The sequence below is a fragment of the Aspergillus ambiguus genome (genome assembly GCF_047715705.1).
Source record: "Aspergillus ambiguus strain CBS 117.58 unplaced genomic scaffold BDV59scaffold_7, whole genome shotgun sequence".
In the NCBI taxonomy this organism is placed as follows: domain Eukaryota; kingdom Fungi; phylum Ascomycota; class Eurotiomycetes; order Eurotiales; family Aspergillaceae; genus Aspergillus; species Aspergillus ambiguus.
In genome coordinates, this window is record NW_027395520.1 from 346,959 (window position 1) to 371,527 (window position 24,569).

At 53.1% G+C, this 24,569-nt stretch overlaps 10 protein-coding genes across 10 annotated transcripts; 6 read left to right on the top strand and 4 right to left on the bottom strand.

The window, feature by feature from the left end:
• The first annotated feature begins 233 nt into the window (after nt 1-233).
• BDV59DRAFT_173811 (NADP(+)-dependent, decarboxylating phosphogluconate dehydrogenase) lies at nt 234-2,605 on the top strand. The gene is made up of 4 exons (XM_073688962.1): nt 234-449; nt 736-923; nt 998-1,449; nt 1,512-2,605. The coding sequence occupies exons 1-4, from the start codon at nt 433-435 to the stop codon at nt 2,379-2,381; spliced, it is 1,527 nt and encodes a 508-aa protein (XP_073550144.1). The 5' UTR covers nt 234-432; the 3' UTR covers nt 2,382-2,605.
• A 106-nt stretch (nt 2,606-2,711) lies between these two features.
• On the bottom strand, nt 2,712-3,362 carry BDV59DRAFT_173813 (uncharacterized protein). The gene has a single exon (XM_073688963.1). The coding sequence runs from the start codon at nt 3,101-3,103 to the stop codon at nt 2,816-2,818; it is 288 nt and encodes a 95-aa protein (XP_073550145.1). The 5' UTR covers nt 3,104-3,362; the 3' UTR covers nt 2,712-2,815.
• BDV59DRAFT_173814 (anticodon-binding domain-containing protein) lies at nt 2,712-4,294 on the top strand. The gene is made up of 3 exons (XM_073688964.1): nt 2,712-3,271; nt 3,341-3,827; nt 3,898-4,294. The coding sequence occupies exons 1-3, from the start codon at nt 3,165-3,167 to the stop codon at nt 4,027-4,029; spliced, it is 726 nt and encodes a 241-aa protein (XP_073550146.1). The 5' UTR covers nt 2,712-3,164; the 3' UTR covers nt 4,030-4,294.
• Nucleotides 4,295-5,485: 1,191 nt separating this feature from the next.
• Nucleotides 5,486-7,915, top strand: BDV59DRAFT_154216 (putative nucleotide-sugar transporter). Its single transcript, XM_073687404.1, has 2 exons — nt 5,486-6,079; nt 6,137-7,915. The coding sequence occupies exons 1-2, from the start codon at nt 5,627-5,629 to the stop codon at nt 7,502-7,504; spliced, it is 1,821 nt and encodes a 606-aa protein (XP_073550147.1). The 5' UTR covers nt 5,486-5,626; the 3' UTR covers nt 7,505-7,915.
• Nucleotides 7,894-9,876, bottom strand: BDV59DRAFT_173818 (DNA-(apurinic or apyrimidinic site) lyase APN1). Its single transcript, XM_073688965.1, has 5 exons — nt 9,441-9,876; nt 9,349-9,385; nt 9,174-9,293; nt 8,988-9,122; nt 7,894-8,922 (listed from the first exon to the last, which is right to left on the bottom strand). Exons 1-5 carry the CDS (start codon nt 9,799-9,801, stop codon nt 8,022-8,024), a joined length of 1,554 nt encoding a protein of 517 aa, XP_073550148.1. The 5' UTR covers nt 9,802-9,876; the 3' UTR covers nt 7,894-8,021.
• Nucleotides 9,877-10,015: 139 nt separating this feature from the next.
• BDV59DRAFT_154230 (putative checkpoint protein kinase (SldA)) lies at nt 10,016-14,184 on the top strand. Its single transcript, XM_073687405.1, has 2 exons — nt 10,016-11,679; nt 11,734-14,184. The coding sequence occupies exons 1-2, from the start codon at nt 10,158-10,160 to the stop codon at nt 14,013-14,015; spliced, it is 3,804 nt and encodes a 1,267-aa protein (XP_073550149.1). The 5' UTR covers nt 10,016-10,157; the 3' UTR covers nt 14,016-14,184.
• Nucleotides 14,185-15,234, bottom strand: BDV59DRAFT_154231 (enoyl-CoA hydratase/isomerase family protein). Its single transcript, XM_073687406.1, has one exon. It carries the CDS (start codon nt 15,200-15,202, stop codon nt 14,354-14,356), a length of 849 nt encoding a protein of 282 aa, XP_073550150.1. The 5' UTR covers nt 15,203-15,234; the 3' UTR covers nt 14,185-14,353.
• A 1,526-nt stretch (nt 15,235-16,760) lies between these two features.
• BDV59DRAFT_211673 (putative MFS monocarboxylate transporter) lies at nt 16,761-18,163 on the top strand (the record flags this gene model as incomplete). The annotated part of the gene is made up of 2 exons (XM_073695852.1): nt 16,761-16,962; nt 17,025-18,163. The coding sequence occupies 2 exons, from the start codon at nt 16,761-16,763 to the stop codon at nt 18,143-18,145; spliced, it is 1,323 nt and encodes a 440-aa protein (XP_073550151.1). The 3' UTR covers nt 18,146-18,163.
• A 251-nt stretch (nt 18,164-18,414) lies between these two features.
• On the top strand, nt 18,415-20,091 carry BDV59DRAFT_173823 (uncharacterized protein). Its single transcript, XM_073688966.1, has 2 exons — nt 18,415-18,493; nt 18,547-20,091. Exon 2 carries the CDS (start codon nt 18,957-18,959, stop codon nt 20,031-20,033), a length of 1,077 nt encoding a protein of 358 aa, XP_073550152.1. The 5' UTR covers nt 18,415-18,493; nt 18,547-18,956; the 3' UTR covers nt 20,034-20,091.
• Nucleotides 20,092-21,642: 1,551 nt separating this feature from the next.
• Nucleotides 21,643-23,643, bottom strand: BDV59DRAFT_200043 (uncharacterized protein; the record flags this gene model as incomplete). The annotated part of the gene is made up of 1 exon (XM_073693485.1): nt 21,643-23,643. The coding sequence occupies one exon, from the start codon at nt 23,641-23,643 to the stop codon at nt 21,643-21,645; it is 2,001 nt and encodes a 666-aa protein (XP_073550153.1).
• Nucleotides 23,644-24,569: the final 926 nt, after the last annotated feature.

The window sequence follows — 24,569 nt, forward strand, 5'->3', positions numbered from 1 at the left end:
GAGGATGAATACAGCACATAGCATCCCTTGGTATACAGTACGTAGAGTAGAATAGGAGTCTGAGGGAGAGAACCGAAAGAGACAGCTTCCTCGATGCCTAATCCTGGAGACGGCCCTCGTCTCGACCTCCGTGGGATTCCCGGACGACTCTGCTCCCCTAGCTCTCTTTTTTGGCTGGTTGCCCCGCCGTCTCTCGTCCCACCATGACGGAAGGTTTGCTCCGTAAGCCGGACAGTCCAAAGTCGGATCGTTGAACATCTTCTTCTTCTCCTTCTCTTCGCTTCTTCCTCCTCCTTCTCCTCCTTTCTTCCTCTCCAGATATATCATCCCCATCTTTCCCCCATTCCTCCAATTCTTTGGAACAGCTTTTCGCTGTATATATTCTCTCTCTGCTTCCTCTCATCCTCGATTGTCTGATTCCCCTCTGACATCATGGCCGACCAAGCTGTGTAAGTCCTCGGCGTTTCCGGCTTCTTTCTACCCACTCCCTCATGTTTTCTATCTCCGTGGAATCTGGTGCATTGTGTGACATCGACCGTTATGAGATGGGACTCCTCGTCAACTCATGAGCGATGTGTCCAGCGAGTTGAACATCGTCTGAACGATGCGCGGGGTGCCCCTCACCTCATAACGTCATAACACTTACACCCATCCACACCTCAATCCCATACCTTCACCTATCTCCTATCCCGTGATTCCACCCGTTGTTGACAGGAATTCGGCAACTGACTTAAGCGCCCGTCTCGCCGGCATCAATGTCGGCGCCCCGGCGCGTCCTTTGCCTAGTGCTGATTTCGGTCTGATCGGTCTGGCCGTCATGGGTCAGAACCTGATCCTCAATGCTGCCGACCACGGTTTCACCGTCTGCGCCTACAACCGTACCACCTCCAAGGTTGACCGCTTCCTCGACAATGAAGCCAAGGGTGAGTGCCCCTCCGACCATCTCCCCGGTTGCCCGGTCCTCCCGGTCGTCAGGCGCAGCATTAACCCCTCCCAGGCAAGCCCATCGTCGGTGCTCACTCCGTCCAGGAGTTCTGCTCCAAGCTGAAGCGCCCCCGTCGTGTCATGCTCCTCGTCATGGCCGGCAAGCCCGTCGACGACTTCATCGAGTCTCTCCTGCCCTTCCTTGAGAAGGGTGACATCATCATCGATGGTGGTAACTCCCACTTCCCCGACAGCAACCGCCGCACCAAGTACCTCGCCGAGAAGGGCATCAACTTCGTCGGCAGCGGTGTCTCCGGTGGTGAGGAGGGTGCCCGGTACGGTCCCTCTCTCATGCCCGGTGGTAACGAGGCCGCCTGGCCCCACATCAAGGACATCTTCCAGAGCATCGCCGCCAAGAGCGACGGTGAGGCTTGCTGCGACTGGGTCGGTGATGAGGGTGCCGGCCACTTCGTCAAGATGGTCCACAACGGTATTGAGTACGGTGACATGCAGCTGATCTGCGAGGTGAGTGAAAGGAGGCGCACGCGGGAAGAAAAGAGGGAGCCGCTGATGCTGACATGCACTAGGCTTATGACATCATGAAGCGTGGTATGGGCCTGCCCGTCCCCGAGATCGCCAAGGTCTTCGAGAAGTGGAACACTGGCGTCCTGGACTCCTTCCTGATCGAGATCACCCGGGATGTCCTCAAGTTCAACGATGACGATGGCACTCCTCTCGTCGAGAAGATCCTCGACAAGGCTGGTCAGAAAGGTACCGGCAAGTGGACCGCCGTCAACGCCCTGGACCTCGGTATGCCCGTCACTCTGATTGGCGAGTCCGTCTTCGCTCGTTGCCTCTCCGCCATCAAGAGCGAGCGTATCCGGGCCAGCAAGGTCCTGGGTGGCCCTACTCCCCAGTTCTCCGGTGACAAGCAGGCTTTCATCGACGACCTGGAGCAGGCCCTCTACGCCTCCAAGATCATCTCCTACGCCCAGGGCTTCATGCTCATCCAGGAGGCCGCCAAGGAGTACGGCTGGAAGCTGAACAAGCCTTCCATCGCCCTCATGTGGCGCGGTGGCTGCATCATCCGCTCCGTCTTCCTGAAGGACATCACCAACGCCTACCGCAACAACCCCGACCTCGAGAACCTGCTCTTCGACGACTTCTTCAACAAGGCCATCCACCACGCCCAGCAGGGCTGGAGACACGTCGTCAGCAAGGGCGCGCTCTGGGGTATCCCTCTCCCCGCTTTCAGCACGGCCCTGAGCTTCTACGACGGCTACCGCACCCAGAACCTCCCCGCCAACCTGCTGCAGGCCCAGCGTGACTACTTCGGTGCCCACACCTTCCGCATCAAGCCCGAGTGCGCCAACGACAAGTACCCCGTTGACAAGGACATCCACGTGAACTGGACCGGACGTGGTGGTGAGGTGTCGGCCTCGACCTACTCGGCTTAATTGAGGACATCGCACCGCTACGCTGGACGTGGAGCCGAAGCCTGCAAGGGTGATGGAGAGTGAGTTCTGAGCATATAGAAGCCTGAAGGCCGTAAAACTGGATCAAAAGGATGTAATCCCTCTGTATTTAGATGATGACGTTTCGCGTTATTCTCATGGAAACGAAATTATTGAATGAATCGCCTTTCCAATTTCTACGGCGGACAGTTAAGTAATGAGCAGTGGTGCGGCGTAGGATTAACATGTAAGGAAGTGCTATGCCGATCGGACTAAGCTGGATCGGGCGGGCCGTCATCCGTCGGCCGGTGCAACATCCAACTTCCTCTCCCCCAAGACATCATTCTGCCATCGTCTCTCCCCCGTCGCAATCCCCACCTCCTCTTCCGTCTACGTCTTGGTGGTTGGAGACTCTCCCCCTTGCCGGTTGATCAGAGTCATTTCCCGTCACACATCCTTGCGTCACTTGGATGGGATTGTCGTCTTTCTTGGCTGTCTTTCTGGTCGCTCCGTTGCCCACCCAAGCTTCCCAACGGACTGTTGCTTGATCCGGGCTTGCACACCGCCGTCGATCCGCGGACAGGACATACTACCCTACTGTTTGGGACAGGACACTCGCTTCGGGTTCTCCCAGCGGATTCAACGCGCGGGGCACGCCAAGGAACAGGACCGCCGGGTGCTGCTTTTCTCCCACCTTCGATCAGACGAGCGATTCGGCCTCCCATCTTCGGAAGTGGGCAAGCCCTCGCTCCCAGTGCCCGAATCAGATCAGTCGGAAGCCATCTTATGGTCGATCATAAACGTCTCCACTCCGGAGCGAAAACACCAGGACAGGGAATGGCAGGTGCTATGGTACCGTTAGAAGTCGCGCTGAGCGGCGCGATTGGCGCCCGGTAAGTGATCAATCCACGATAGAACTGTACGCCGCAGCCGCCCTGACGTCTCCTGCTCGAACCGACCAGCGTGCGCATCACCACCGCCCAGCGACCCCCGATAGAAGGAACGCTCTTCACCGCCGACCCGGTCACGAACCTCGTCGCCATCAACACGGCCGACCCCAAAAACCCCCAGGCGGATTACCGCATCTTCCCCATCTCACGGATACAGTCGTTCCAGCTCCTCTCGCTCGCCACGTCGGCCGCCGCACCGGACGGCCCGTCGTTCGCGGAGGCCGTGCCGCCGGTCCACGCGCTGGATACGCGCGCGCTGAAGAACCGCGAGGCCTCCGCGGTGGCCAAGTTACACGAGAGTGAGGCGCGCCGCGGGAAGGGTGTCACGCGCGAGGCGCAGGATATCTTCGACGCGATTAGTCGCACCATGCCCGTCCGGTGGGACGGCACGGCCATCGTCGTGGCGGACGCGGTGACCATCTCCGCGCCGTATCGCCCGGATGATTGCCGGCCGCTGGTGGCGGGCGATAACGCTGCGCTGCTGCGCGTGCGCAAGGTGGTACGTAAACCGGCCGTTTGTTTCTTTGATTACTATTGCGGGGATGTTTGAGCTAACGGGTTGGACGCAGCTTGAAATGGAACGCCAGAAGATTGAGCTACGGAATGCGAGTGCGGCGATTGGGTCGGCCAATGCGTTCTCGCGGGCCTCTGCGGGCGGTAATGGTAATGGCGGTGCGGGGGGACAGAGGAAGGGTGGTTGAAGATGAGCGTCTAACAGCAAACTGGCTTCATGATGAATGAGCTACTGGGATGTTGAAAGCCGTGGTGAGCTTCATCCAGGTGGTAACGTGACAACCCATGCAACCCATGCAAGAGGATGGGGAATATTTGCTCCGTAGGTATGAGTCGAATGAACGATATTCCGCACTACGGACGAGTCGAGTAGACCGTACATACTAGTCGAGAATTGCAGTTTACCTGCAGATGCAAGGTCTAGATCCGTCTCACCAGACCTGATATCCTGCGTGTAAGGATCTTGGCCTCTGCGACATCACATGCCGTTTACATAAGAAGGATGAGCCACAAAGTCTAAGGCAGCCAGGGCTCCAATATCCACTCGACCCGCTCACGCGCGAAATCTCGTCGTAACCCGGCACATGACCGAGTCGGTCAGGATGGCTGAGAATCGCTAACATGCCCCAGACCCGCTTGGGCTTCGGAGAAAAGACCTGGTCTGGGCAGACATTCCTCCCGCAGAATGATTCACGATGCTCTGCACCCGCCGGGGGGTCGATCATACCTATCACACGCCCCGAGGTTGGAGGGCCACGGGGGGAAAGCGAATCATCGGGCAGACAACCCGAGTCCCCTCTTTTTAGTCGCAAAGACTAAAAGATCGCTAAAGATTGAAGAGGTCTAAATGCCAAGAAGTCGGTGAGAGCTTCAGCCCCTTTTGCTTTTTGCCTGTGGGTTGGGTTGGAGTGAAAGAAAGAGAGAGAGAGAGAGGAAAAGGAGGATATGCGGATAGAGGAGTATGAGTACATCGGATGTACTAGGCTGGATTCCCTAGGATTAAGCTTAGTATTCACGCGATCACCATCAGGTACAGAGCATGGGAGTCAGCCGGAGTAGAGAAATCTCATCAACCCCGGATCGTCCGGAAAGCCCTGGTCTCTCGATGGAATGGGATTAATTAGATTCGTCGAATCCCCGCCAGGATTTGCAGATTGGCGATTATTAGGGATTAGGATAATTCGAAATTAATGATTATTTGGACGGAGTACCTAAGTGACTCTCCAAGATCATAAGTCATCCTGATATTTATGTAGGATTATTTATTATGTGCCCGACTCTCCACCACCAGCTCAACCGGGTCTAGTCCCTTCTTCTCCTTCTCCCGTCTTTCATCTCCTCTCTCTTCTCTTTTCTTCTCTTCCAACTTCAACTTCTCCCTTCTCGCTTCTCTCAGTCTTCCCCTCCATCGCCATTCCTCCCGTCTCTCCTTTAGATTCCGCCAAATCCGTTCCCTTCTTAGCTCCGACTGAGCTCTCTGCTTCTGCATCACGCCCTTGCATTATCCCCCCGCCCACCTCTGAACCTGCCTCCTGTCGACGGACATTTCTTATCTTCTTATTATTGCCAATCTCTCCCTCGCTCCTTTCACCCCAGTTTCATCGCGTCGCCAGACCTCCTCCCTCCATCCAACCACCGATCATCGCCTCCCGGCGACTCATTGTTTCGGCCCCCGGATCTCACCCTGACCGTCCGCTGATGGAGTCCTCTCTCTCCTAACCAATTCCTCCGTTGTGACTTTCCCACCTTTTGACTGCCCTCCCTTCGCGTTCTCATCCGCTCAGCATGGGTCTATCGCCGGCCGGGAACCACCATCGACGGCGCAGCTCCGTGCTGACAGGCACTGGTGGCCCGTCCCAATCAGCTCCTCTCGACCAAAGGGATGAGAATCCCCGATCCGTCAGTGACACCGCTGCCCTTCGACGAGACGAACAAAAGGCCGCCGAGGACGCGGATGTCTCCGACCTCTCGTCAATCGCCGAAAGCGTCGAGATGGATTTCATGGACTCGGATGACGACCTTCACGATGACGAAGAGACCGGCCTCACGGCCAAGCAGAGACGACAGAGACGACGGCGGAGAAGACAACGCAGACAGCTGGATGCCCGCATCGCCGATGTAAAGGCCTCGCGTGACCTGTTATCCATGGGCCTGGCAGATCGGAACGTCATGAGGAGACTTTTGGTCAACCTTGGTCTCATCCTCCTATGGTATTTCTTCTCTCTGGCCATCTCGATTGTAGGTTTCTTTGCCCCCCCTTAACCCTTTGATAATGGCTAACCTCTCCCTCGACAGTACAACAAGTGGATGTTCTCCGAAGACGAGGTCGTCTTTCCGTTCCCTCTGTTCACTACCAGCTTGCATATGCTTGTCCAGTTCTCGCTCTCCTCCTTTATCCTCTACCTCATCCCGTCCCTCCGTCCGAAGCCGCTTCCCGCCGCGTCCCCATCGGCCTCTCCGACCAGGGACGATGCTCCCACAGAACCAAGATCCGTGCTCACCAAGTACTTTTACTTCACCCGCCTGGTGCCCTGTGGAGCGGCCACCTCGCTGGATATCGGTCTGGGCAACATGTCGTTGAAGTTCATCTCCCTCACGTTCCTGACCATGTGTAAATCCTCCGCCCTCGCGTTCGTGCTCCTCTTCGCCTTCCTCTTCCGACTCGAAGCCCCGTCGGTCAAGTTGATTATCATCATCGCGACCATGACCGTCGGTGTCGTCATGATGGTTGCGGGTGAGACGGCCTTTAACGCGGTGGGCTTCGTATTGGTGATTGCGTCGGCCTTCTTCTCCGGTTTTCGATGGGGTCTCACCCAGATTCTGCTCCTCCGGCACCCAGCCACCGCGAATCCTTTCTCGACCTTGTTCTTTCTCACGCCCGTCATGTTTTTCTCCCTGATCGTTATCGCCATGGCCGTGGAAGGCCCATCAGATATTGTGACCGGCTTCGTCGCCCTGACCGACGCGCATGGGGGCATGTTTGCCGTTTTCCTTCTCGTTTTCCCCGGCGTCCTAGCATTCTGCATGATTGCGTCCGAATTCGCGCTCCTTAAGCGTTCCTCAGTTGTCACCCTGAGCATCTGCGGCATTTTCAAAGAAGTGGTGACGATTAGTGCAGCCGGCGTGGTGTTCCATGACCAGCTCACCCTAGTCAACATCGCCGGTCTGTTCATCACCATCAGCAGCATTGCCTCCTACAACTACATGAAGATCTCCAAGATGCGTTCCGATGCTCAAAAGCCTTCATGGGATAGAAGTCCTGATCTCGACTCGGACAGCGAGGACGTGTACCCCTCTGGCGACCGTGAAGGGTACCATCATGTCGCCAGCCCGGAAACCCGCATGGTACACTCCCCCGACACGGACGACAACGTGAATATCACTCCTCCCGACGACTTGACCGAAGGTGGTCGACGATCCTTCCGGGTTCGCGCAAGCGGGGCGAGCAGTCACACCCATGGACTCAAGATATCCACCGCCAACCTAAGCGACAACGACAGTCGGCCCTTCTCTCCACGCGTGTCTGGACCGTCTCCCCTGAGATCGGCTCCTCCTATCGTGTTCTCTGGCGATGCTGAGCTCCAAGCAGCGGGCCGCGGCCCGAGCCCGGCCGCGAACCATCAGTCTTCTCCTGAGAGATTGTCACCCCCGGTCGGTCGCTAGCGTTTCAGAAGCTAACCCTGCGGATATACTCGCCATTCTGGTGTGTGCTGGACGCTACCGGGCCGGTATATCCCGTCTGCTCTATCCTCTTATCGGCGCCTGGCCTGATACCCTTTCCTTCCTTTTGAAACTCCCAGCCAAGCACGCCATCAGTTGTTTTGAGTACAATCTTTGCGCGTTGCGACTTATATGTCTTCTTGTTTATTTTATACCTGTGGTTGTTGCCAACGCCTGGCGTCAACGTGTTGAAGTGCATGACGGCGGCCCCCGCACATATTCTGGAGACGATTTTTCGTATAGACAGTGATTTCTTATGTGATACCATGTCGCTGATCCGGGGTCGGAGGCGCATTTTGCATCTTATCTTAGCCTTGATTGTTTCTTAAAACCCTACATACAGAATACCCATTTGGATTGAATGAAGTTGGGTGAAGCATTCGCATATTGTATTCGATGCCTCAGCACGTGGGTATCAGTAAATTTAGTGATACATCAGTAGACGAGGGGACGGAGGCAGCTAGCAACTCTGACATCCTTCATCCTCACTCTCACAGTCGGTCATTTTCGCGCTGGCCTTTCGCTTCTTCGCAGACCCATTCATCACCTCGGCGAGCGTTTTCTGTTTCTTCGCCGTTCCCTTCTCTTTCTTTTTCTCCTCCGCCTCCAGCTTCCGCTCATACTGCTCCTGATGCTTCTCGCGTGACTCCCTGCCCTCCTCCGACAGCTTCGCCTCTAGCTCCCGAAACTCCGCACTCTCCGGATCCATCCCGATCAGCGACTCCAGCAGCTCGATCTCCCGCGCCCACACCGACGGATCAGGCACCGTCTGTGCCTTGGCCGCCGCAGGCCGTTTCGCCGGCTTCTTCTTCTTCTTCGTCGGTTTCTGCTCCCCATCCTCGTCGACATCGCTACCATCCTCATCCTTCACCATGTCCGCCGCGGGACGGTCAATCGGGGTCTCCAAGATCATCGGCAGCCCCTCGAACCGCGGCTCGTTCATGACGTTGTGAAACGCACGGAGCCCCAGGAACCCGGTCCCGATGTTGGCGTGGAGGTCGCGCTTGCTACCGCGGGGGGCCTTCGAGTCATTCAGGTGCAGGGCGCGCAGATACTGCAGGCCGATGAGGTCGTCGAATTCCTGCATGAAGGCGCGGAAGCCGGCCGGGGTGACCAGGTCGTAGCCGGCCGCGAAGCTGTGGCATGTGTCGATGCAGATGCCGATGCGGGGATGGTGTTCGTGCGGGATCAGCGCGAGCAGGTCGCGGAATTCGCTGAGCGAGCCGCCGATTGTCGTGCCGTGACCGCACATTGTCTCCAGCACCGGGGTGACGGTGGTGGTTGCGGTGAGCGCGTTGGTGAGCGCTTTCGCGAGACGGGCGAGGGCGTCGGGGAGGGGGCTTTGGTTCGCGCTTCCGGGGCTGTGGGGGGGAAGATGTGAGTACGGGATGGTGAGGGATGGAAAGGAGGGAGAGGGAAGGGTTACTGGAAGTTATAGAGCGTGATGCCGAGGGCTTCGCAGCGGCGGAGGTCGTCAAGGAAGGAGTCGTAGGCTTGCTTGGCTTTGGCTTTGTCTTCTTGGGCGAGGTTGACCAGGTAGGAGCCGTGCGGGAGGATGTGTCTGCGGGTGGGTGAGCGGAGATGGTTGGTGTGCGGTGGGACAAGGCCTTACTTTGCGCCGTCATATTCGTGCTTTATGCAGAGATCCCGGAAGTTGTCGCGGTGGTCGTCTTGTAGGGCTGGGTTATCCCATTTCCGCTGTGATTTGAGGAATAGGGCGAAGGCGTTGCCGCTGGCAAGGATGTTAGTCTTGTGTAAGTTTCGGGGCTAGATGGAAGATGGCGTACCCAATGTGCATGCTGTTGTGAACGGCATTGAAGACTCCTGTGGACGGACATGTTAGGAGCATGCAACATATTCAGGGGAGAGGATGTTAAACCTTTTGCAGCGCTTACATGGGCGCCGACGCACATGCGCAATCCCTGCGTTCGGATCCTTAGAGGCATGACATCTGCTTCCTTTTCCTTCTTCGTTCTGCGTTTCGGGGCTTTGGGTTTCGTGGCCGGCACGTCGGCGGTTTCCTCCGTTTTGACACGTCCCGCAGAACTTGACGCATCTATGGATACTTCTGTCTCCTCGATCTCCGCCTTGACTGAGATGACGGCTTCATCCGTCGACTTGACGCGTTTGGATCTGCGGGCTGGAGAAGCGGGCTCGTCCTTCTGCTCGACTTTCCGCTTGTGGCTCCCTGGAGAAGCCGAGTCCGTCGATTTCCCCCTGCGGGTAGCACGGGGTGGCATTGCAGAGCTGGCGTCTTCCTGGTGGTATCTCCAGGCAATGAAGATGGGAAGGATGCAAGATGGGCGGATGGTCACGTAACGCGTCGAGAATCGGAGCTGATATTACCCGATCAGGACTAGGACAGTCGAAACTATCACGTGATACGTTGTCCCGACAACCACAGGCCTCTGTTTATCGATAAACGACGAAAAAAAGACACTCGGCGTGTCTGATCTTCTCCCGTCAACGACCATCACACCGTCCCCTCCGAGCACCACCCCACGCCGACGACTAACCCAGCAGCATCTACTTCTATACAGCATTTAGTTGCTTACGATACTTTCCTTGGTTCCAGTCTCGCGCCCTCCACGCCGCCATGGCGGCCAACGAAGACCTCGTCAACTTTGATATCATCGAGACCCAGAAGGAAAACATCCAGTCGCTCCCCGGTGGCCGATCCGCAAGGGAGCTCGCGCGGATCTTTTCTCCCAAGAATCCCAAGGACATACTGGCGACGCCATCGCCGAACGACACACGAACACTCAATGATGCCATAAAACAAGAGTACGAGACCGAGTTACAGGCGATCGGCGAATCCGACGACCCGCTCGACATTTATGACCGATACGTGAAATGGACACTGAACGCATACCCCTCGACACAGGCTACACCAGAATCAGGCCTTCTCCCGCTGCTGGAGCGAGCTGTGAGATCGTTCCTCTCGTCGCCGCATTACAAAAACGATCCCCGCTACCTGCGACTATGGCTGCACTACATCCGACTATTCTCCGACTCGCCGCGGGAGACATTTGCGTTCCTGGCTCGTCACCACATCGGCGAAGGCCTTGCCTTGTTCTATGAGGAATTTGCCGCGTGGCTGGAAGGCGCGGGCCGGTGGACACAGGCGGATGAAGTCTACCGGCTTGGTTTGGACCGTGAGGCCCGGCCTGCTGAGCGCCTGGTTCGCAAATACAGCGAGTTCCAGCAGCGATATGAACGGCATTCTCAGGACGCCGGCCCGTCGTCTCCTGCCCTGCCGGTCGTGCGTCCCGCGCTGGCTGCCAAGGTTGATCCCTTCGCGGGTGCGACGACAGATGCGCAGACTCAGCAATCGGGCTCTTCCACTGGTCCTCCGCCCAAGACGAAGTCGGGCAAGCCGAAGATGGCCATCTTCTCGGATGCTGACTCGGCAGAGAGCCAGCCGGCGGTGTCGGGGCAGTCTAAGGGATGGGATAATGTCGGGTCGTTGCATGAGCGTCGCAAGGAGAATAAAGTGGAGGCCAAACCGTGGGTTGGGGAGACGCTGAAGGCAGGCAAGAAGCCAGCTCCAGTGCAGAAGATGGCCATTTTCCGGGATGAGGTGAGTCCGCGGGTTCGTCCTTTGCTGTTCAATCTTCCGTATATTTACGATCACAGGACTAATTGGTGGCATAAACCGGGTTTGGTTTACGATTCATGTATCCAGTCAACTTCAAATTCAAACGTTCAAGAGAAAGAGTCCACACAACCGCAACAGGTTCCTGAGCATCGTGTAAGGGAGGCGATAAACCCTCGTACCGGGAGACGTGAGCGTGTCTTCGTGAACCTCGACGCTGTGTATCCCGATTATTCGAACCCTGCCCATGAAGTCAGCTTTGAAGAATTGAGGGCTATCAGTCGTGGTTGGATGCAGAAGAACTGGCGTCTACCCAAGGAGCCTCTGAAGCAGATATCTGGAAACGAGAACGCAATCGAGCATGCGATGGAAGAGAAGTTGCCGAGGGAATTCAAACAGAAGTTGACCGTCAAAGAAGCAGATGGATCCGACCCGCAGGCGGCCTCCTCGGATGGCCTCGAGGGCAAATCAGGAAAGGTAAAGAAGTTGAAGCTACGAGAGGTCCGAGGGGAAACACAAACAGGTATTCTACCGTGTGGAAGCATTACCCTTCACACTTGATGCTAATCGATCCCAGTGAAAATGAAGTTTGATTCTCCGACTGGAGGTAAAATCCGTCGTAAAAGCACCGCTGAGCCGACGATGACGATGCACACTCGCGCCGCCACGGACGAAATATACAGTATCTTCAATCAACCGTTGAAGGCAGAGACGGAGAATGCGGAAAGTAGCGACTTTGACGACGATGACTACACAAGTGCCGGCGAGAGCACTGTTACTGGTCATCTATCAGCGCCGTCCAGCGACTTCGGCGACGATGAAACTACAACGTTCCATAAGGGCTTCGACGACAACACGAGGGCTGAGAGTGTAGTGGACGGTGAATGGACACAATTCACTGAGGGCGATGTCTCTCGCTTGGAACCGTCTGATTCACAGGGCGAAATAACACAGTCGACGGTGTTTCAAGAGGCCGATGATGAAACCGAGACCCATGACCAATTCCCTACCACCGAAAAACACCAGCGACAGCGTTTTATCCCCGAGATGCCCGATGATTACAACCCGCCCTGTGGCCCATACCGCGATCCCGCAGTGGTTGCTCAAAATCGCCTTCCATTCATGACGCCTATCGTGGAGCAAACAGAACACTCCCTTGCCTCGATGACAGCTGCGCGAAGTGCCTTGTACAATGCGAAAACCCCGTCCAAACCTGCACAAGGCAACAGAACACCGCAGATTCCCCAGATGGGAAACCTTCTCGGCTCGCCGTTGATGGCGAAAACTCCATATGCCCCTGATAACACCGTGAGCTTGCCAGAAGATGTTGCATTCAGTCCCACCGCGAAGAAAGCTGCTGCAAATCCTAGATTCGCCTCTCCTCTTCCGGATGACTATTCATACGGACCAATTATCAAGGATTCTCAGTGCAATCCTACTGATAGGGAGATCCGGAGGACAATCCTTGAGGCAGCAGGCTCCGACCTTACGTCGCTTCCTGGGTACCGTGATCATTCTGGTGTTGATACTCAGTACGCTCAGGATATACACAAATTCATGAAAATCTATGCGAAACGGGCTAGAAGCGGCGGTGAGGATGCTTTCGACATACCCATGCTCGACCTCCCTGGTGCGGAGCGAAGCTACATCATCAGACGGGAGCTTGGAGCGGGTGCATATGCTCCTGTCTACCTTGCTGAGAGCCCTGACAACTCTACATTTGATTCAGAAATTGGGTCTACCGACGGCAGAAGCAAAGGCTCCAGTCCGGTTGAAGACAGAATGACTCACCATCAATCCCCTCGGTACGGCTTTGAAGCGATCAAAATCGAAGTTGGCCCACCAAGCCCCTGGGAATTCTACATGATCCAAAAAGCACACGAACGTTTGAACCGGAACTCTGAGCTGTCCCGTGTTACCGAAAGTATTATCCGGGCCCATGAGCTGCACGTCTTCAAAAATGAGACAGTCCTTGTTGAGGACTATCGTGGACAAGGTACGCTTCTCGACCTGATCAATCTCGTCCGCAACGAGCCAAGTATGGCGAACAATAATGGCGAAGGAGGGGTTGATGAAGTCCTTGCGATGTTTTTCACGGTGGAGCTGTTCCGAACTGTCGAAGCCCTTCATGCGTGCGGCATTCTCCACGGTGATCTCAAGGCCGATAACTGCCTTGTCCGATTCGACAACAAGCCAACCACGTCTTCTTTCATTCCCTCCGAAGAGTCGCTGGATTCACGTGAAATCTACTACTCTCCTCACGGATCTCATGGATGGCACAACAAAGGACTCTGCCTCATCGACTTCGGCCGGGCTGTTGACATGCAAGCTTTCGAGCCGACAGTCCAGTTCATTGCGGACTGGGAAATCACCAAGCACGAATGCAACGAGATCCAGGAGATGCGCCCATGGACCCATCAAATCGACCTCTTCGGCCTTGCGGGAATAGTGCACGTTATGCTTTTCGGAAAATACATCGAGTCCTCCCCGGTACGTCGCAGCGAATGTGCCGCCGATGGCATGATTGGGGCATCATGCACGAAAACCTACCGGATTCGCGAGACACTGAAGCGGTACTGGGAACGCGAGATTTGGTCGGATGTCTTCGACCTTCTTTTGAATCCCGGCGCCGACCGATGGGTTCAAATGGAACGCAAGGGAAATAATCCTGCTATGGCTCTCTTAGACGAGAATGCCAATTCTCCCACGGCTCTTCCCGTGTTGAATTCCATGCGATATGTTCGCGAGAAAATGGAGGCGTGGCTGCTTGCAAATGCAGAGAAAAAAGGTCTTGGTCTTCAGATCCGCAAATTGGAAGCGATTCTGTCCGATAAGAAGAGGAAACTGGGGAAGCATTGATTTTGGGAGATTTTATTCTCATTGACCATGATTGACCAGATTTTCATCTTTTACGATGTATCATGAATCACGATACCCCTCTACCTTTGGTGCTTTAGTGCGTTGGCGTTCCGGTATTCTTCATGCCAGGTCCTCTCTCGGTTCTACTCCTACGTTCTTGTTCATTTTTGTTAACTTGTATCCTGGAAATACTAGACTGCCTATTTAGTCTCTCAAAGCTTATTCTGTCCAATATAAAATGTCTCTCTCCCTAGAAAGCGTATGCTCAAGGTTGTATAGAGACACTCCCAGCAACCCCAGGAGCTGGCCTGCGTGACTACTCCATCTCAAGTGCACCCCTATAGTTTGCTAGGTCTCCACACAGGTTTTCGTTTCTCGACAAAGGCGGCCAACCCCTCCTGCAGGTTCGGGTTTTCGTCGAATCCTTGGTCTACCATGTCCCCTATGAACCAGGAAGCAGCCTCGGCACTTCCTTGCTCATGTCCCAGGAGGACTGCTGTTCTCGACAGTATGACACTATCTGGACTATGCCTCGCCATCTTCTGTGCATACTCCACCGCCTTCAACACCACGGGACGCTTCAGAACATCCTCTGTTCCAGAATTCTCTGCAACGATCTCATTAACAAGGCCCCACTGGTGAGCACGCTCTGCGGTGATGGAGTCTCCCACGAGAGCCATCTCCATGGCCCTTTGCCGTCCCACGTTTTTCATCAAGCGTGGCAGACATCCGCCAAATGCAAGAACTCCCCTCTTCACTTCCGGTAACGAGAAAGTAGCATTACTGGATGCAATGATCATGTCGACGCCCATGAGCATCTCAAACCCACCGCCAAATGCTGGGCCATTGACCGCTGCGATAACGGGCTTCTTGCCAAACCTCCCCGTCAAGCCGGCAAATCCCCGTCGGGGGACCATATCGAAGAGCCCAAGGGGTTTATGATTTAAACGGTACCATTCGTGGAGATCACCTCCACTCAAAAACATGCGTCCGGCTCCGGTGATGACGGCACATCGCAGATCGGGATTCTTGTCAAGCCAGGCGAAAATCTTTTCCAGTTCGTGCTGAGCGGTGGTTGTCATGCAATTTCGGGAGCCTTTGGGTAGGAATACTACCAGCAAGACATGGTTAACAGGTTGGTAGAGAGCTGTATGCTTTAATTCCAAAGGGAAGTCGAGATCCTGCATTATGAAATCTGGCTTAAGTGCCAATGTTCAGTTCATCTCAAGAGCGCATCATCCGATATTTATAGTTCCTTGGGCTGGAAGGCTTACAGGTTGCCTCAATCAAGTTTTATCACTTTCTCAAGTACCCTGTGGCATATGGTTTGCTGGATTGCAGGTGGCTATGTCTATTCCCTAGATTGGTAGACGATAGTTTGGTCGACGGCATCGCCGATTCCCCTAAAGTATGAAACCAATGTTTGGTTTGTGGTGACCAAATTAATAAAACCTGTGAAAGACATTCACTTTTCGGTCTCTGACTGTGGGCCTTGGCTTTCTTTTTAATACCTCTTTTGGTGTATTTCCCCACGGTGCTCGAAATTATCTTACCCTAGTTCAGAAGTGTGAACTTATGAAGGGATTACGATGATTGAATAGGATAGAGCTTAAGAGCCAGTTTTTGGGGGGAAGAAATTTAAAATGCACAATGCACCAGTATCATGGAGACAATGGTGAAATAATTCAGCAAAACTCTCTCTCTGCTAATGAAACTATGATAGAAGTGCCGAAGACCTTCCAATCCCATTTAATAGCGTAATAATGATCAGTAATCCCAATATGCATCTTTCTCCTCTATCGCTCGCCTTGTTTATTCATCGATCCGCATCTGGTCATTATATTCAGAGACCAATGCCTGAATGTTCGTCGAGCGAGTGTCACTACGACAGTCCTTCCACTGTTCGGTGATCCAGGCATCGATATCTTCCACATGTTCACTCCGAACAAGTCCCCCTATGCCCTTCAAAAGAGTCACTAGATTAACGGGACAGTGTTGTGCTGAGACTTATTGTAGCAAGATGGTAATCCCATTTTTATATTTGTTGCAGAAATATTCGACTATAAAATAAAAGAAGCACGAAATTAATTCGGTTATATAGATCAGAAACATACAGCTTGGCAAAAATATGTACAACGCAACTATATATACCTACAAGAAGATCTTGTGCCTGTGCCAATAAATCAGTTTTCAGAAACGAAATGATTCGATCATCAATGTCAAACTCCCAGACTTAGTTCTATAGAGTGACTATCTGCTTCATTTCTCTCCGTCTTCATCTCGTCATACATGTACACCCCGCATAGCTCTCCTATGTCGGATGGAGCGACTCTTTCCGGCGGCGCTAAGTGGGGATGCTGAGGATCTATGAGATGGTTAATTGGCTCGCTCGGGAGTATATTGATATGGCCAATGGTAGAATGCCTTTTTGACCCACAGACCATCATCATGCATCTTTTTTAGATCGCTGCGATTCTGCATCAGTCCTTTTCTTTCCCTCACCTGACTGAAATCCCCGGCCTCAGTTTCTTATCCTTAAAATTTTGAATATTGGAAGTAGCTCACTGCCGTGGACCTAACGTTTTGAGATTGGAGACTACGGGTCTTTGGGGCGCAACCTTGCATCTACAGTTTCTGCCTCCACAAAATCTAAAAGGTTAGACTACAAATACCGATTAGGCCGCTTAAAATGACGAAGAGCCCATGCTGATGCCAACCACAGTTCTAGCAGGAGATTGAACCACCATGCGCCGATTTGCCGTTGCCGAGCCTCATGTCCCACTCACCAGTCAGAATATTGCTGACCACAGCAGCGAAGTCGATCTCGCTGCCGAGTCTGTGGAGCGAGATATCAAAGCATCGTTCCCGGAGAACAGCTGGAGAGCTTGGTCTTGCCTACTTGGATCGTTTCTAATGATGTTTCCTTCGTTTGGCTTTCAGACTGCCGGTAAGGAACTAGCTGTGTTCAGGACCCCTTTTCTGTCGTTGCTGTTAACCTTCCTTCCGCAGTCGGCTCCGTCCAAGACTACATTAATACCCATCAACTAGCTGACTATAGTGTCAGCGATGTCGGGTGGATCACGGCTGTGCTTGTCTTCTTGACATTATTCCTCGGAGTCCAAGTCGGGCCGCTCTTCGATCGTTATGGGCCACGAGCCCTGATCATATGCGGGAGCATTGCTAATATTGCGTGTTATATGCTGCTGGCTCAATGTACAGAGTACTGGCATTTCATGCTCTGCCTTGGCGTCCTCGGCGGCATTTCTTCTGCCATCATCACTACCGTTGCAATCGCGGTTCTGAGTCACTGGTTCTATCGGCGCCGTGCCTTGGCATCTGGCATTTGCATGGCAGGATCTTCGGCAGGTGGAGCTATTATCCCCTTAATACTTAGAACACTTTTTCAGAAGTATGGGTGGCTATGGGCAATTCGGATCATTGCTTTTATGGCCCTTGGGTGCTACACGGTGGGTGTGTTCCTGGTAAAGGGACGACTTCCAACCAGTAGCAGTAGCAGGGTAACTATAGACATCCGTGCTCTGGCTGCTCCTCGGCTTTGCTTTCTTGCGATTGCAGTTTTCTCATTTGAATTCATCATCTTTGGCTGTGCGGCTCTGCTTCCTACATATGTCCGTTTTACCGGGCTTGGCGAGGACATCCAGTTCTACTCCCTGACGCTATTGAACGGCATGAGTCTTGTGGGGAGAGTATTACCGGGATTTGCGGCCGATCATCTTGGTAGGTTTAACATGTTGCTAGCTATGGTCTGTGTGACCTTGATTATCATGGCAGCAGTCTGGCTTCCATATGGTTCATCTAGCGCAGCTACACTCTATGCTGTCATAGCCATATTTGGATTTGGCTCTGGTGGTTGGATTTCCCTGGCGCCAGTCTGCGCAGGACAACTGTGCAAAACCGAAGAGTATGGTCGATTCTACGGAACCGTTTATAGTGTTGCTGCATTTGGGGTCTTACTGACGGTTCCAATTGGCGGCAAATTGCTTCAGTCAACAACGCCTCAGATTCTCGTTGGATTTTACTCTGCGGTTTTGCTCGTTGGGCTTGTCAGTATAGCACTGTCGCGCTGGGCGGCGTTGGACTGGCACTGGAAGTGGAAGGCAAAGATCTAATTTTCTGATCATATCAGCTGCGATTCGACTCTGAATGATGCATTATTTTATCAATTCAATTATAATGTTTTATAGCCATTATTAAATTGTAAATATTAAGGTGCAATTAAGGGCGTATATGGGTAGATAGACTATTCAGTTTTCATTGGGAACATCGAAATAGTTTGGAACCGACCAATCATAGTATGCGACCGTTCTCCTTTGCCACCGCTGACCGCCTTTCGGAGCGTCTCCGCTGATCCGCCGTCAAGTCAAACCATCGTGGTCTTCTGCTCTTCATGCGATGAAGGCGACAAGGTCAGGTGCGCTGTCGACACGTAGGTCTCGAGGCGGCTGCTTCACCTGCAAGTAAGTCTCTGCACCCAGCCTGCCAATGCAGTCACTGACCATCATTTATCCAGGTCTCGGTTCGTGTCCTGGATTCTAGTGGATGTCGTGATCTTCACTATTAACTCTTCGCTGCAGGCGTGTCAAATGCGATGAGCACAGACCATCCTGTCTGCGCTGTGTCGCGACTAAAAGAATATGTGAGGGTTACGCAGCCCCTCTCCAGCCAGCGCTATCAGCCGATACGTTGAAAGATGAGGAACGGCGAGCTTTTCTCTTTTTCCGAAGTCGGACTGCTCATCGAATCTTTGGCCAACGGGATGCAAGCCAGTGGCTGCCAACCCTTCTTCAACTCGGCCACAGTGAAACGCCTGTCAAGCATGCCCTCACAGCGCTGGCTTCGCTGCATGAGAGCCTAGAGCCGGTAGACGCTGGTTCTTCTATCCGATGGCCAGAAACGCATGCTCGAAGCACAGCACAAGTGATGGCACTGAGACATTATATCGCGGCTATCAAAACCGTGCAGACGGAAACTCCTGACGTGCCTTCACGACCGGATATTATTTTGACTCTATGTCTCCTCTTTATGTGCTTTGAGCAATTTCGGAGCGGCGATGCGGCCTGTCTGCTTCACCTTACGGCTGGCTTGAGGCTGCTGTATTGGTGGCGAACTCGTACCACTGCCTATAACACGCTCCAGGAGTATTCACGACCCACAGTAGACTTCATTAATAACGAAATTACGCCAATTCTGCAGCGTCTGCGGGTACAATTCTCTTTATGCATGGACTCCCGTCACGCATTAGGAGACCTCGGGGTCCCACTCTGTTTACCGGCCCCGACTGTGCCGCCCTCCTACCCTTCTCTTGATGCTGCCCGAAGGGACTACGACCGCGTCATGAATTACATCTTTTCTTACTTGGAACGCGTTGAACCCTGGCATTTCCAGTCGCAACAAAGGCCACCAATAACCGTCCTGCGTCAATGGAAAGAAGCTATGAATTCATCTGATTTCTCGTCTGAACCTTCAGTTCTTCTAGATTGCACGCGCAGTCTCCTGGAACTCTATTACCATGCCTCCGTCGTTATTGTTGAGACTTATGGCGTTGAGTCCGAAGGCGCCTTTGACAATTATATCGATAATTTCCAGGCCATCGTCAACCTCGCCGAGAGTATCAGCGAGACTTGGAAGACAGCATCGCAAGATTTTAACTTATTGTTCAGTTTCGACCTTGGAATCACGCCGCCGATGTTCCTGGTCGCTTCCCGCTGTCGCCATCCTCTGATACGCCGAAAAGCTGTTGATCTGATGCTTCATTCTTCCTTCTATCACGGCGCTTGGCAGGACCGATACTCAGCTCTCTGTGCCCAACGGATAATAGAGATCGAGGAAGAGCATGCTTCAATCATGGCGGACCGCATCAATGTACCGGAAGATCATCGCATTCGGAAAGTCTCTGCTGATCTGCAAGAAGATGGATCACAGATCAGGATGCATTTTACTCGATGGCCGTTCATACCGGAATCTCCAGTGTATACTACATTTCTTTCGTTGATATGATACAACACCCTGGGCGAAATCATTATAACTTGCCGTACCTTCCCTTGTAGGACATAGGATTGATGAAATTAGAAGCAGGATCATGCTCTAAATATCTAGCAGAATGTTTTGGGTTGTCTCCATTGTGTTTCGGAGTGACAATAGTACCTAATACGTTGCTCCTCGTCGAAGAACCTTACACTAGGTCAATTCAAACAGATATCACATGTGCACCCTACGCGCCACGTCTGCTTCTACATGTAGACTAAATGGATAAAATCAGGACCACTTTCCTTAAGTTAGATTCATTCTAAGATTGAGGGATATAGCGAATGCTTCATGTGACAAAGACTGGCCGGCCAACAACATTTACATTTTGTATGTTGTGCATGATTACTTTCCTCTTAACGCTGAGGCAGTATCTCCGGGCGGCGCCGAAGATAGGGAATGATACGTGAAAGGGGTTGTTAACGTGGCTAGGCTTGATGGGAGTTCCAGCCATAGTACTCCGTACCCATATGCATGTAACGTTGAAATATGGCGCGGGAAGTGGATCTGTGCCAGGCCAGAAACGAGAGGAATGCTGGTCGGATGCGATGTGGCCTTGTAAGTGTTTTCGGCGCTATGCCCAACCGGGGGTATTGGAAACCGGCGTAAAACTCAAAAGTAAGGTGTATTATCGAAAAAGGCCTAACCTATAGCTAAGACAGAATCAAGACCTTAACAGAAAGTAACCTCAATAACAAAACAAAACTGAATCCAACGCTGCATTGTCATAAAACATCTGCTAAGCAGCATCATAATCATTTCATCTATGAGTCGTTCCATTCAATTCGGCATCTCTCCATTCCAATCATCACGCATGTTGGGGAAAAAGAAAATGCATACACTGCTCACCGGGAAGACAAAACAACGACATGATGATATCGGGTATTGGAGAAAGATCCAGTCGATAGAAGTAAGGAAAAGAAGAAAAATGAAAATGGAAGGAAAAGAATTGAGAGAGTGGGTTCGGATATTCCGAGATATGTTCCTTTTTTTTTTTCTTCCTTTTTTTTTTGGTTTTTTCATGAGAGATGAGACGATTCCTGATATCGTCAGGACTTGTTGAGAAGCAAGGAAATTCAAAGAGTGTAGTCGGTCTGAGAGCAACACTGAACCCGGGTCCAGTCAGTCCAATATCTAGTGGTACTCAACGGACAGTGCCAGGTACGGTAGTCATATTGTTCACAAAAGAAGAAAATGAAATCGTGTGAGACCGTTTCGAATCGATCGGGGTCATTTTGGATTTCAAAATGCCATATGTTTCGATGGATGGCAAATATCGCGATGGGTAGTCGAAATTCAAGCACGAGATGCGCCGGATAAATGTAAAACATGATTTCTCGAACCATATCATGTATCTTCAAACAAATGCTCTGTCGTTGAATGTCTTTGTCTAAGAGCAGAATTTTTGTTTTCTTTTTCTTCAATGTCATAAAAGTCGTCAATGCCATTTCTGTCATTATTTCACCTGGTCATGCATATGACAAGGTAAATCGTGCTGGTAAATCATTAGTCAAGAAAAAGGGATTGCAACGAATCTGGCGCCCAGTAATGAACAAATTTGGAAGGTGAAAGCATGTCTCGCTTATTGTCGCGCATAAGACATGTTCAGTATTTGCCGGCGAATGCGTTCAGCATCTGAAATGCCTTCCTCTGTAGGGTTGTAGGGGAGCAAGTTCGTCTCCGGAGTCCCTGGGGCGATATTCTGGGCTGGTGTCAAAAACGGTGGCAACAGCCCGCCTGCAAAAGGTTCCGAGCGCGACGGAGCATGCCTGATGAATCTAGGTGTAGCGTCTGACCTCTTTGTGCTCTCCAATTTAAAGGGCGACCCAAGTCGCTTGATGTGTTCCCCAATGAAATCGCGCAGCGGGTTATCCGCAGATCTTTCCGAGAAGGGCTCCTCGTTTCGAGATGAGGAGGACGGCGGCGAAAAGAGTTGTTCGAGGGCTTTGGTTTTGACAGAGCTAGTGGTGGCTCCGCGGTTTCGAATCCGCACTCGTCGCTGGCCAGAGTCATTAAGCTTTCCCTGTCTGTAAAGCTCCTCCAAATGACGCTGGGTGTCTTGTTCGCTGAGATCCTCGACCGGCGCCGGAGGGTTGGGAAGGCTTTGTTCTGCACTTGCATTGACGTTGGGGAAGAGATCCATGCGCGGCGGAGAACGTAGTCGTGAGCCGGTCACGTGAATAGTCTCTCTTCTTTGTCTCGGGGTACTGCGTTGGACTCGATTCCGCGATGTGTTGGGACCCCACGTGTGATAGTCAAACGGTGATCCGAGGCGTGGGGCCATTTCTCGTTCGTCGAAGCTGAACGGTCTCTTAGGTAAGGCGTCCACCATCTCATGCTCGGAGCCGGGAACGGCAACGGGGTGGTTGAACCACTGGCTTGAAACGCCCTGCGGCGATGAATTTTCCACGGCCAACTGCGACAAAGGTCCTGGGACCGACGAAGAGACAAGAGATACGCCCAAGTCACGCGTGGCATAGGCTGCAGAACCACCGCCGGCCCCATCAACGCGAGAGGACTCTCGATAGGAACGGGAGAACATATCCAGAAATGGCGTCGGGCTCCGCGACTGCATCATTCTCTGATAGTGTGGTGCGATAGAGAACTTCTTTTTGCTCAGCAACTTTAGTCGGCGCCTGGTGGAGGCTTCGGATCTGGGCCAGATGGGTTTGGCAGCGTCCGCCTTCGGTGTGGGGGTCGAGTCGCCGCTGCGACACGGCTGGGGAGTGAAGGGAGACTGTCTGTTGAGCCGGAAGCGCCTTCTCTCCCACGTTCTCTTTGCCTCTCGTGCGACGCGATGTGTCACGCCCAAGGGAGGAATGCTTCCCGGTGTCATCTTGAATGGGGTCATTGTCGGGTCCTGGATGTACATCTGATATGTATTCCACAGGTGGTTATCCATCTCCAGGGTCCATCGCTCTCGCAACCGAGACGCGCGATGCTTGTGTTGAGGAGCGACAGGGAGAGATGGCTGAGGGAGTTGCTTCGGCGCAATCTCTAGATGGAAAAAAGGGTCATGAGCATCGCTCTCTGCGCTGGTGCAGCTCCCGCCGACGGAGCGATGGGAGGCGAAGGTTTCGATGGAGGAAATGGACGAATCCGAAGCGTGCGAGCATGCAGATCCAGGACGCTGGATTGATTCCCCCAGATTCTGAAGTTCTCCCATGGACCACGATCCGGTGGGCTGGAGATCGACGGGATCAGGGCGGATCTGGGCGGGTGGGGTCTTGAGAGCCACGCGATCCCGCGGAGGGGCCAAGAAATGGTCATTGCTCGCGGGAGCGATCGGAGCCGGATGAGGCATCGCAGAGTCGTGAGGAGGAAATTCGATAGAAGGTAAGGGGATGTCGGAATGGTTGGAATCAAAGGTGGTCAGATCATATTCGGCCTGCGCGAAAACATCGGTCCCGGAGCGCGCGCGCGATCGGCGCACGCGACAACTGGAGTGGCGAGGCGGCGGTGGAGGAGTGTCGAGGCAAATCGAGGAATGTTCTGGCGTCCGAGGCTCTTCCAGCGCGACCGAAGGGAAGGTGAAGTTCTTCGGCAGGGTGCGCGAGAGACCAGGCTGCCGCCGGAAAGCCATGATGCGCGGGTTGGGGTCGGGTAGGAAATCAAGACCTTCTCTGCTTAATGGTTCGCGTGACAGAGATCGGATGATTTCTCTATAGCTGGGTCATTTCGCTCAGTCGAAGATGTCGCGCACAGGTGAATTGGATCTCGCAAGTCAGGAGCAGCGCGGACTCGGCTATCGATGTTGGACACCACACTGCCGGATTGAAATACTGCGCAATGGAAGAAGGGACTCGCAAGACGCAGCTAATAGACGGATCAAAACAACGGGAAAACAACGGGGTTGATGAGTTTGTTTTTTTATCAAGGTGAGCAATCGTCAAGTGATCACCAACGTAACGGGGGAGGTCGTGAATCGTAACGGAAACGCAAAGGAAACACAGAAAACACCAAACACGAAAGGAAATAACAGGTCGTCAAGATGTGAGTGGTCGGAGATAATTAACAAGCGATCGAATTCGTGTGAATGAAGAAGCGATGCGAAGGGGCAGTTGACAGGATCGCCATTCGAGTACGGGAGAAGTAGATATTCAGGTCAACACGTACGGCGAAGGAGAGCTTTCAACATTGACACACAAAAACGCCAGACCAACACAAAAGAAAAGAGAAAAGCCACAGAAGGGACGGAAGGCTACGAGCGCGTGCTCGTAGGGAAGAGAGCAAGGGGGTGGAGAAGGATGAGGTAGAGAGAGATGAGAGAGAAGTAGAGAAGTCGAGGAATCGGAGTGGAAGTAGAAGTTCCAGTGTTGGTCACGGGGTGGTCAGTCTTCCCCCTCGCCTGCTGGACGCTTTCGCTCTTCCCACGGTTCCACTCCCAATCGCCGCTCCACGTCAGGCCGCGATGATGGACGATCGAACTGGAAAAGGACTCGGATGGAGATAACAGTCAGAGACACAGAGGAGACTACGACTCATCGCCTCATTTAATCAAGTTCCCCG

What these genes read in the sequence shown, in the direction of transcription:
- BDV59DRAFT_173811 (XM_073688962.1), top strand. An exon ending in CCTCGACAATGAAGCCAAGG is followed by an intron (nt 924 to 997) that starts GTGAGTGCCCCT and finishes AACCCCTCCCAG; the next exon opens with GCAAGCCCATCGTCGGTGCT. An exon ending in ACATGCAGCTGATCTGCGAG is followed by an intron (nt 1,450 to 1,511) that starts GTGAGTGAAAGG and finishes GACATGCACTAG; the next exon opens with GCTTATGACATCATGAAGCG.
- BDV59DRAFT_173813 (XM_073688963.1), bottom strand. Translation starts at nt 3,103, where the DNA reads ATGGGAGGCCGAATCGCTCGTCTGATCGAAGGTGGGAGAAAAGCAGCA.
- BDV59DRAFT_173814 (XM_073688964.1), top strand. Translation starts at nt 3,165, where the DNA reads ATGGTCGATCATAAACGTCTCCACTCCGGAGCGAAAACACCAGGACAG. An exon ending in AGCGGCGCGATTGGCGCCCG is followed by an intron (nt 3,272 to 3,340) that starts GTAAGTGATCAA and finishes CGAACCGACCAG; the next exon opens with CGTGCGCATCACCACCGCCC. An exon ending in TGCTGCGCGTGCGCAAGGTG is followed by an intron (nt 3,828 to 3,897) that starts GTACGTAAACCG and finishes GGTTGGACGCAG; the next exon opens with CTTGAAATGGAACGCCAGAA.
- BDV59DRAFT_154216 (XM_073687404.1), top strand. Translation starts at nt 5,627, where the DNA reads ATGGGTCTATCGCCGGCCGGGAACCACCATCGACGGCGCAGCTCCGTG. An exon ending in TCTCTCTGGCCATCTCGATT is followed by an intron (nt 6,080 to 6,136) that starts GTAGGTTTCTTT and finishes CTCCCTCGACAG; the next exon opens with TACAACAAGTGGATGTTCTC.
- BDV59DRAFT_173818 (XM_073688965.1), bottom strand. Translation starts at nt 9,801, where the DNA reads ATGCCACCCCGTGCTACCCGCAGGGGGAAATCGACGGACTCGGCTTCT. An exon ending in CCATGTAAGCGCTGCAAAAG is followed by an intron (nt 9,386 to 9,440) that starts GTTTAACATCCT and finishes GTCCGTCCACAG; the next exon opens with GAGTCTTCAATGCCGTTCAC. An exon ending in CACAACAGCATGCACATTGG is followed by an intron (nt 9,294 to 9,348) that starts GTACGCCATCTT and finishes CATCCTTGCCAG; the next exon opens with CGGCAACGCCTTCGCCCTAT.
- BDV59DRAFT_154230 (XM_073687405.1), top strand. Translation starts at nt 10,158, where the DNA reads ATGGCGGCCAACGAAGACCTCGTCAACTTTGATATCATCGAGACCCAG. An exon ending in CCGAGGGGAAACACAAACAG is followed by an intron (nt 11,680 to 11,733) that starts GTATTCTACCGT and finishes AATCGATCCCAG; the next exon opens with TGAAAATGAAGTTTGATTCT.
- BDV59DRAFT_154231 (XM_073687406.1), bottom strand. Translation starts at nt 15,202, where the DNA reads ATGCAGGATCTCGACTTCCCTTTGGAATTAAAGCATACAGCTCTCTAC.
- BDV59DRAFT_173823 (XM_073688966.1), top strand. Translation starts at nt 18,957, where the DNA reads ATGGCACTGAGACATTATATCGCGGCTATCAAAACCGTGCAGACGGAA.